The following is a 10619-nucleotide window of genomic DNA, read 5'->3' as shown; positions in this document are numbered from 1 at the left end:
TTTTTAAAGAATGTATTATATTGTAGAAGTAACAAATTTCAGTTGCTTAGAATTGTTCTCAGGCTCTTATTCTGTTAGTTCATCTCCCAAGAAAATAAACATCCTCCCTTCCCCAGACTTCATGTCGGGTACTCAGAAAGCATCACCTAGTCTCAGACACCAAAATAGTGCCTTATTATCCGCTTTTCAATAAAGAGCCATCCTTTTTGCATCCATCTAAACGAAGACTTTCATCTGTGCTTTAAATGGCTGTGGAAAACTGGGAATCTTAAAGAACCCATCTGCTGTGTGTGGAGTCTGGTCTGTCGCCTGTGGCCATAGTCATTGTTGAAGGAGCTGTTGTCAGGGAGTAACGCGGCTGGGCCAGCTAAACACAGCTCCATCAGGTGGACGTTTTTGTCACAGGAGACTTTCTAAATGCATTCTCAGGCAAGTCCTTTGGTTCAGTGAGCGCCCAGTCGTCCTCCTTGTCTCAGTGAGCACTCTGCTCTGTATTCCTTTAGATGCTGTTTTGGTATGATAATTAGTTCACTTAAAAATTACGGCTTACCAAGAGTGGTAAATCAGTATGACTAGGAGAGATCATTTCCTGCTAGGCTAGTTGGTGAATGCTTCTTAGGACAGCTTGACCAGTGTCCTGAAGGATGCATACCCCGACCTTTGTCAGTGAACAGTGAAAGCATCAAATGTGTGTTGAAAGTCTTTATAGAACGCAGCACAAAATGCGAAGATGAGGAAAATGGAAAACTAGGAAAGGCTGTGTAAGTCATGACCCTGAAAAAGCAGATTGGGGCAGACATTACAAGTTCTGCCCGAACAATGGATAGCTTTTGAAGGGACAGTAAAGACGTGACCCCCCACTACCATCCCTCTCAGTGGACATCAGGAAGGCTGTCTGGTGCTCCGGCACGGGCTGCCTTCTACTGGGCAGAGGGAGGAACAGAGACTGGGGAAGTCATCTGCTGAGTGCACAAGCAAGGTGCCAAAGCCTGAAGGGCCGAAAATAAACTAGATGTAGAGAGACTGAAAGACTCACAGCCAGGACGCAAGGAGACACAGAGAGAACTAAAAACTCAAAGGAGAAGGGAGTTGAAGTGGGTGGGGTAGTACTGGGAGCTCTTCCATTCAGCTGTGTCTGTCTGTGATTCCTGAGCAGGAAAACACCTGCACCCGGAAGCTGCCGTCCCTCTAGTTGCTGGGTAGGGGGTTACAGGAATAACAATTTTCATTTTTTAAAATATTTCTCTACCCAAGGTGCTGACAGCTTATTAGATGTAAGTTCTGAAGCTGACCAACAAGATCTTCTTGTCCTATTGCAAGCAAAAGTCGCTTCCCTTACCTTACACAATAAGGAGTTACAAGATAAATTGCAGGTTGGTAACTCTATTACTGACACAGACTACTTAAAGTATTTGTTTGTTCAAGGGTGGTTAGATATACTTTATTTATAATAGCCACGTACGTTTCTAGTTAGCTTTACATTTTTTAATGGTTTCAGATTATTCGTTTGCTGGTGCTCACTCGTTCTATTTCTAGAAATTGCTCTATTATGTGTAATTATACATAGTTTGATAAGTACAGTGACAGGTATAAAATTTAAATATAGAATATAGATAAAATGCATTTATATGAGGCTGGAGAGGTGGTGGCTTAGTAGTTCAGCTCACTGGCTGCTCTTCCAGAGGACCCAGGTTCAATTCTCAGCTCACAGTGACAGCTCATGACTATGAAACTCCAGCTGTAGAGGATCTGGCATCCTCACGCAGATATACGTGCCAGCAAAACATCAATGCAAATAAAAAGAAATGGTATTAAATAAAATTAGTGCATACATATGCATATATATGGTATGCACAGAATTACATGTGACAATTTCCATCTATAAAATTTCATATTTCTATTTTTATAGACATCGCATATTGGGTTTCTGTTTGATAGTTTCACGTGTTTATGCAATTGGTTGCCACCCTCCCGTTCCCCTCTCCTCCCCTTCTGTCTCCTGCTGAAGCCCTTCTTCCTAACAAACCCTTCCCACTTTCATGTCTTCTCTGTGTGACGCATGGATTTTAACTGTAGTCTCCTACACAAGTATGGCTAGGAGGTCACAAGTATGGCTAAGAGGTCACAAGTATGGCTAGGAGGTCACAAGTATGGCTAGGAGGTCATTTACTGGAACAAGAGCAGCAGTGACTACTCCACTGACGAAAAAAAAATGGCACCTCCTCCCCCAACAATTCATAACAGCCAGTGGTCCCTCAGGAAGGGACGGGGCCTCATGGGCCCGGACCCACCCATAATGACATGTTGATGTGCCCAGTCTGTGAAGGTAATCAGTTGCAGTGAGTCTCTACCTGCAGTGGTTGTTGTGTGTCCAGAAGACGTCTTGTTGCTGTGCCTCTCCCCCTCTGGCTCTAGTTTTATCTCTATCTTTATGATGTGCCCTGAGCATTGGATGGAGATGATGAAGCTGCTCCACTTAGGACTCGGCAGTCAGTCCACCATCACTTATCCCTCGCACTGTGTTCAGCTCAGGGTTTCTGTATGACCTGTCTCCCACCCGTGATTAGAGGTGTCTCTGATGAAGACTAGTCATAGCACTAATCCGCGCGTGCAGCCCCGAGTAGTAAGACTGTGACCATTTAGGAAATGTAGATAATAGTAGTAGGGTTCCTCTATCCCTGGACCCTATCCTTCCTGAGTCGTGGCCTCTCAACCATCGTTAAAGACCAAGGATTGGGTTCCCTACTGCACAGTGGCCAGAATCCACTTAGAAGTAGCATGGCACTGATGTGTCAGGCAGCCTATCTTGCCTGGAGGGTCATGATTGTAGCCCACAGAGTTCACCAGTGGGTAACAGTGCTGATGACTTGGCTTTCCCATCAGCCCACAGGGCATCTTCTGTAAGTTTGCCACTTGGGAGGAAGCTTCTGGCTCAGCTCCAGCTTGGTTTCCCCTTATCCTGTATCTAACGTTCTGGCGGGGAGCGGGGCAGCCAAGAGCAGGGTCAATACCCTGTATCGTTTGAGGGACTTTGGGGCTTCTCTGATCAACAGCTCATGGAGAGGCATCCCATACAACTCCCTCTGGGGTTTTCATTTAATAACCCAGGCAGGAGCACATTTTCCATTCATGGAGACCACCTCTGTGCAAACTCTTATTTTAATTTTTTTTCTTTTTTTCGGAGCTGGGGACCGAACCCAGGGCCTTGCGCTTGCTAGGCAAGCGCTCTACCACTGAGCTAAATCCCCAACCCCTTATTTTAATTTTTAATAAGCTTATAAAATAAATAATAGGTTTCCACATGGATTTTTCATGTATCCTTAGTTTTGGTTACACATCTTTCCTTCTCCCCTTCATCCTCCGACTTACCTCCTTGCTGAGACATTTGCACGTTGAAATTTTCTACTTAAAACTTTCTATGCGCGCACTACCAGCTGTGGACTTAGTTCTCTAATCTGATTATATCTCTAATCGCCTTAAAAACTGGATGAAAAAGAACTGTGCCCTGCTTTGGGCATTTGAATTGAATGAGAAACAAAGGGAAAATTCGAATCAGGTTTTACAGATCAAACCATCCCAATGCTTTAAAAATACAGAAATGACCTGTCCAAATAGAACACCAAATCAGCTTACACTCTAAGTCTGGCGCTCGTCCTCGTGCAGCAGACTGCGTGTTCTCATGATCCGGGAGAACATATGCAGAACTATGACACTGCCCTTCCACACCTAATCTTCAGGCTGTCTGTGGTGTTCAGCTGTTTGCACACCTAGCCACTCCTCTGTGTTACTTGTGTTCCTTGTTTCTTTCCCAGGCCAAATCACCCAAGGAAACTGAAGCCGACCTAAGCTTTCAGTCTTTCCATTCCACCCAGACTGACCTAGCCCCATCCCCGAGCAAATCTAGTGACATCCCTTCCTCCGATGCCAAATCATCCCCGCCTGTTGAACATCCGGCGGGGACATCCACCGCTGACAGGGATGTCATAATCCAGCAGCTACAAGATACCTTGCATGATTTGCAGAAGAGATTGGAGACCTCTGAAGCAGAGAAGAAACAGCTCCAGGACGAACTCCAGTCACAAAGGACAGACACGACATGCTTGAACAACACAGAGATTTCCGAAAATGGCTCCGACCTCAGTCAGAAACTCAAAGACACTCAGAGCAAGTACGAAGAGGCCATGAAAGAAGTCCTGAGCGTGCAGAAGCAGATGAAGCTGGGTCTCCTCTCCCACGAGAGTGCCGATGGCGACTCGCGTCTCCGAGAGGTGAGGGTCACTGATGAAGACGTTGACGCACTAAAGCAAGACCTGCAGAGAGCACTGGAAGAGAGTAAAAGGGACAAGGCACGGGTGCAGGAGTTAGAGACAAAGCTCGTGGAGAAAGAAAAGGCTGAAGCGACTAAGCCGTCCTCAGAGGTGTGCGAGGAGATGAGAAACTCCTACTGCTCTGTCATCGAGAATATGAATAAGGAGAAGGCATTTTTGTTTGAGAAATACCAGCAGGCCCAAGAAGAAATCATGAAACTAAAGGACACACTAAAAAGTCAGATGCCACAGGAAGCCCCCGATGACTCTGGGGACATGAAAGAGACCATGAACAGGATGGTTGACGAGCTCAATAAGCAGGTGAGCGAGCTGTCACAGCTCTACAGAGAAGCCCAGGCAGAGCTGGAGGATTACAGGAAGAGGAAGTCTCTAGAAGACGCAACCGAATACATTCACAGAGCGGAACACGAGAGGCTGATGCACCTGTCAAACCTGTCCAGGACCAAAGCGGAAGAATCGCTGTCCGACATGAGGTCTCAATATTCCAAGGTGCTGAACGAGTTGACTCAGCTCAAGCAGCTGGTGGATGCGCACAAAGAGAACTCCGTGTCCATCACAGAGCATCTGGAAGTAATAACCACGCTGCGGACGATGGCCAAAGAGATGGAAGAGAAAACAGTCACCCTCCAAGAGCACCTCGCAAGCAAGGAAGGGGAAGTCGCAAAGCTGGAGAAGCAGCTCGCAGAGGAGAAAGCCGCCATGAGCGACGCAATGGTCCCCAAGGCTTCCTACGAGAAGCTCCAGGCCTCCCTGGAGAGCGAAGTCAACGCGTTGGCAGCAAAGTTAAAGGAGTCGGTGAAAGAGAAAGAGAAAGCCCATTCTGAGGTCGCCCAGGTTCGAAGTGAGGTCTCGCAGGCGAAAAGGGAAAAGGAAAACATCCAGACTCTCTTGAAATCCAAAGAGCAGGAAGTAACTGAACTTGTGCAGAAATTCCAGCGAGCTCAGGAAGAACTGGCCGGGTTGAAAAGATGCTCTGAGACCTCGTCGAAGCTGGAGGAGGACAAAGACGAAAAGGTTGGCGAACGTTCCCTCGCTCTTGAGTTTTTCTGAGTCCTAATAAGGCCCTTCAGATTTTTCTGTACTAAACATTTGTGGAACTTGTTAGTAGCAACCTGTGCAAAGGCTCAGAGGCCCTGTGTGGTGGTCTGTCCCTGTTCCCAAAACCACTTGCGTAGCAGGAAGAGCCAAGGGTGGTGATATGCATCTGTAATCCCAGCACTTGTAAGGCCAAGGCAGGGTTACAAGTTGAAGGCTACCCTACATAGTAAAAGACCCTTATCTTTTTGAAAAAGACAAATGTAGAAACCTGGTAATGCATATGCACTCACACACACAAATTGAAGACAGTAATTTAACACAGACTTGGCTGGCATCTTAGGGTTGCTCTGGCTGTTTTCTAACAGTACGACCAGTGCAACTCGGGGAGGAGTTTATTCTGCTTATACTTACACATGGTCACTGAAGGAAAAACAGGGCAGGAACTTGACAGCAGGAGCTGATGCAGAGACAGGCCACAGAGGAGTGTTGCTTCCTGGCTTGCTCCTCCTGGCTTGCTCAGCCTGCTTTCTTAATGGAATCCAGGATCACCAGCCCATGAGTGGCGCCACCTACAATGGGCTGAGCCCTCTCCAGTCAATCGCTAAGTATATTACTGGCTTCCCACACCCTTCTATCTCTCTGTACCTTTGAAGATGGGGATCAGGGGAAATAGTCTTTCTGGTGACCCAGGCGGAGAGGAGACAGGTCACACTCTTCCTAGACCCTGGACCGCTAATAGTAGCTGTGCTGGCTGGTTTTATATCAGCTTGATACAAGCTAGAGTCATCAGAGAGGAAGGAGCCTTACTTAGGAAAATGTCTCCCTCCATAAGATCAGGCGGTAGGCAAGTCTGTGGGGCATTTAGAGACGATTCTGGGAATGGCACAAAGGGATGGAGGGAAGAAAACCAGAGTGAGTTCAGGATCACTCAGGCCCTGAATTTTCTCGGCATTCCCAGGCCCTAGTGTTTTGAGTGGCAATAGAGCCCTGCTCCCCTTACCCAGGGACTGCTGTGTGACATGGGATGTTGTTTTCACTTTAAAGCAGGATCCCCAGAGGTGGCAGGGCTCCTCGAACTTCAGATCCTTTCCCTGAGAAAGGATGCTGTATTGACAAGGGATGAGGCATGCCTGGAGCTTGAAGCAGCAGCCTAGGAGTTAAGCCTACACCAATTTGTTTGACTTTTTTGATGGTGAAGAATCACTTCTGGATTCAAAGAGCCAAAACTCTGTGTCACAAGACAAGCGTCGTCAAGTAATGAGTGTGATCCTCATTCTAGTTTAGATTTTTACAACACTGCTTTTAAAGTAAGAGCAGAACACTGGGGGTGTAGCTTTTCTCACCCCTTGGGCCCTTAAAACACATTAGGCTTTATCTGAATGGCACCAGTGCCAAGATCCTTACTGGTTTGTCTGAATTTGTTATGCTTTATTTCATGGATTTGAAAATAAAAAAAAGGAATTGGAGCAGAGACTCAAAGAAATGCTTAGTGCTGGAGGCACAGAAATATGCAGACTATGTTCCTACAGACGTTACTAGCCCATTAACTCAATCCTTTCTCGCTAGATAAATGAAATGACCAAGGAGGTCCTGAAGCTGAAGGAGGCCCTGAACAGCCTCTCGCAGCTCTCATACTCCACAAGCTCGTCCAAGAGGCAGACCCAGCAACTGGAAATGCTACAGCAGCAGGTCAAGCAGCTGCAGAACCAGCTGGCTGTGAGTGTCCCGGGCCTGTTGTGGGGTGAAGGGCGAGCAAACCACACCAGCTTAGGTGGATGTGACTGGGGGGTAATGCATTCAGGACTTGTTGGAGAGAGAAAGCTAGAGAAACGCCTGCAAAGCTTTCTAGGAGTCATTGCAACGAGATGGGTAGATGTGTCCATCCTGGGAGGGGACAATCAGGATACTGAAGAACATTGAGACTGTGCCCGTTCCTTGCTTCTGTTCTTGGCAGAGATAACTGAATAGCTAAACTCCCCTAGGACTCCCCAGCCTATGTATCGCCTGTTCATTTTAATGAATAGGCTTTATTTTTAACTAAGTGAACAAATATTTGGTAATTGTGGAGTTGCAAATTACAAAAATTCTTAAAATCTCTGTCATGAAGTTTGCCCATAACTCAGCAGCTCTGAAATAATCCCATTTTGCCTGTCATGTCTTACAACCTTCACTTACAGTGGCTATCTCTGTGCGCGTGCGTGTGGGAGTGTGTGTTTTAAAGTAGTAAGTACTTTCTCCATAACTATTCCAACAGTGACATACCAAAATAACTAGACACACACAAGCTAGTAAATTTAACAAATCTAGAAGCTTCCTGTACTAATGTACAGAAGCAGATATGTAACACCTAAGTGGCAGGTTTAAGACTCACCCCACCACCAAGCTTGTTGATAACGTCAAGTTGTCTCTTTCTAGGAATGTAAGAAACAACACCAGGAGGTCGTATCCGTTTACAGAATGCATCTTCTATATGCTGTACAGGTATGGTGATACCAGTGACATTCTAAAGCAATGTGGGTGTGTCTGTCATCCCAGACACTGGGCAATAAAGGCAGGAGGGCCAAGAGTCCAATATAATCCCCTGTTATATCATGAGTTTGAGACCAGCCCAGTTACATGCAGCCCCTGTCTCAAATAATAATAGTGACAATAATGAGGCAACAGATATTGCCCAAAGTGCCATCATCAGACTAGCAGAATGAGCTAGAATTAAAGGGGAATATCCTTGTTGAGAAGCCTCAAATGCCTTTTGCTTCATCTCAGCCTTTGTGTCAATAGCCTACGCCTCGCCTACTGATGGTAGATAACATTGCGTATTGAGAGGGAATCTCGTTAGGAAAGATGTCGTGCCTTTTCCTATCAGGATGACCCAGGCTTTATTTAGTAGTGATGCCAATGTCCTCAGACCCCTTAGCACTGCCTTGCCCTAGTGCTTTACTTCTGGCTGGCTGGACTCACATTCACAGTTAAGACCCCAGATTTCAGAAGACTCAACCATCACCAAAAGGAAAACCAGGGAACCCTCCTTGACTTATTGTGGAAATGGGAGAGTGGACAGCACTGACATTCTTCTAAACATTTTGGGGGAATAAACAGAAGGCTTCATCTCAGCCACCCCCTACCCCAGGGGAGAAGATGCCCTGACATAAGCAGTATTCTAATGCATGTCTTCTGTGTGGATTTCCTAGGGCCAAATGGATGAAGATGTCCAGAAAGTCTTGAAGCAGATCCTCACCATGTGTAAAAACCAGTCTCAGAAGAAGTAAAACAGATTCATTGGCAAGGCACTGCCCCTTGTTGCCTCTCTTTCTGTTAAATCTGGAGTTGTCACTGACCACTGCCGTTCTTATCCATGGTGTGCACTGTGACCTAGCATAGCTTCTTTTCCAGAAGATGCCCTCTTCAGAACTGCATAGGTACTCCAGACCAGCAGGGGTGAAAGGCCCTGCTCTTTCTTCAGAATCTAGAACTGGGATCAGCCACACCCAAAAGTCTGGTCTACCTTCTTTGGTACCTGACCATAGGAGAGGCTTCACTGATCTGCTGAGGCCTCGGTGCAGTGAGTGGTCCTTGATCCCTGCCTTTGGACTGTGCCATTCAGCACAGGAGAGCATTTTGCCTTCCATTTCCTAAACATGGTTTAATTCCTAACCAAACTAAAATGACACTACAAGTGAGTGCTTAAGACCCTTTATCCTGTGGATTTAAAAACTCTACTCTGTCCCCCCAGCTGCCTTAAATCTCACCACCCTGCTTATAGTCTCACAGTTTGGTGAGTGCCGTTAACTAAAACACAAAGTTTTAAGTCCAGAGTGAACTCTCCCTTAACAGTTTTTAAGTAAATCAACACATTGTAGATTTTCTATGCAAACTTGCCTAGAAAACTTTCCACAATGCTCAGGAAGCCCAGATATTTTTATTTCAACAGAGGACAGTAAACTGTGTGTTTACAGCCAAAAGACATGCCTCACGGTTCTTAACCTCGATTTTTAAAAAGTGTTTTGTTTCCTCTATGATATTTTTATTGGCTTTTAAAGATGTTTTCATAGCTAAAGCCCTAAGTGAGATTAGATGATATTAACATTATTTTTAGATGAACATACTTAAGACTTCTTAAAAATGTAACTTTTTCCTCAAAAGTCTTCAGCCATAGATCGCACAGGGTAGTTAAATATTCCACTCAGTGTGAGCTGCTCAGTACCCCTCGGACTTTCTGTAGTCTATTTCTGAGTGTAGTAAATCCTCCTCTTGCCCGTTGAATTTGTAAACGCCCCAAACTCTCGCCCATGAGTCGTTCCTGAAAGGACTGTCAGTTCCAGTCAGCTTCTCCATGTTGAAAGTAAGAGCCTCAACATGCCAGCATGGTGCATAGCAAAGCCTGGGGGAATTAGGCCTGTTGACTTTCCTTTCAGGTTACAAAGGTTTGACCTACTTGCAGCTTCTCTTTATGGCCCCGATGATGAAATAAAGAACTTCTGGTGTGTTACTAAAAGTAGAGTCCACTCTGACAGGGCCCATCGACTGCAGGGCTGCCTCGGCTCTGAGGCCACTTGGCTGACTTGGGTGTGTTCATCTGTCTTAGGTGATGGTCAATACCAGCAGGACTAAAGTGGCAATACTTTTCATAAGTTGCCCAATCACGGTTAAGCATTTCTCAAAATGCCCCCAAAGAAATGTGAAAGGATTTGCCACGCACGGAACCTAAGAAATGACCAAGCCACCTCCCCTTGTGCCTCCACACGGAAATGCTGCAGTGTGTAAACTTGAGACATTTTGTAGGATGCCTGACGAAGTGTAGCCTTTCTTCTTGTGTCAGGATGCATATTTATTACAAGTATTCTGGTTAAATATTGAGAAGTTATATGCTGTAGTTTAGCTTTTTTTTGTCTTTGTAATAATTTACAGAAATTATTGCGGGAAATAAACATGGTTCATTTTGCATCCCTTTTATCGATTTGTGGTGTATTTGAGCAGATCCAGTGGTTCCAGTAACACGTCAGGGTGATGGTTTTTACATCCTGCTCGGCCAGTGGGAGCTGTGCCCACCAGATGATAAGAATCCACCATCCTGGGGCTGTGCCCACGAGATCACAAGGAATACACCAGGCTGCTGGGTTCATCCTGAACTCTGTTCCATTTAAGCCCCTTTAGGGCAGCTATGTCATAGCCCTTTAATTCAAAAGGGCTTTTCATTAAACTGCAGGCTTTCTGTTTAGAAAACACTGGATTTTTTCCCTGCCTCTATCCTCTTTT

The 10619-nt window shown here is 45.7% G+C and overlaps 1 protein-coding gene across 8 annotated transcripts in view; it reads left to right on the top strand.

The window, feature by feature from the left end:
- Nucleotides 1–10307, top strand: part of Rai14 (retinoic acid induced 14) — a 136621-nt gene extending 126314 nt beyond the window's left edge. For all 8 annotated transcript variants that reach the window (XM_087618454.1, XM_087618441.1, NM_001011947.2 and 5 more), the window contains 5 exon segments: nt 1255–1373; nt 3813–5342; nt 6933–7082; nt 7782–7847; nt 8555–10307. In XM_087618454.1, coding sequence (XP_087474580.1) covers nt 1255–1373; nt 3813–5342; nt 6933–7082; nt 7782–7847; nt 8555–8632 — 1943 coding nt within the window. In that variant the 3' untranslated portion in view covers nt 8633–10307.
- The last annotated feature ends 312 nt before the right edge of the window (nt 10308–10619 follow it).

Source organism: Rattus norvegicus, chromosome 2 (genome assembly GCF_021556685.1).
Source record: "Rattus norvegicus strain SHRSP/BbbUtx chromosome 2, alternate assembly SHRSP_T2T, whole genome shotgun sequence".
NCBI lineage: Eukaryota > Metazoa > Chordata > Mammalia > Rodentia > Muridae > Rattus > Rattus norvegicus.
The sequence above is the reverse complement of the archived record's forward strand: the minus strand, read 5'-3'. Positions and strand labels throughout refer to the sequence as shown.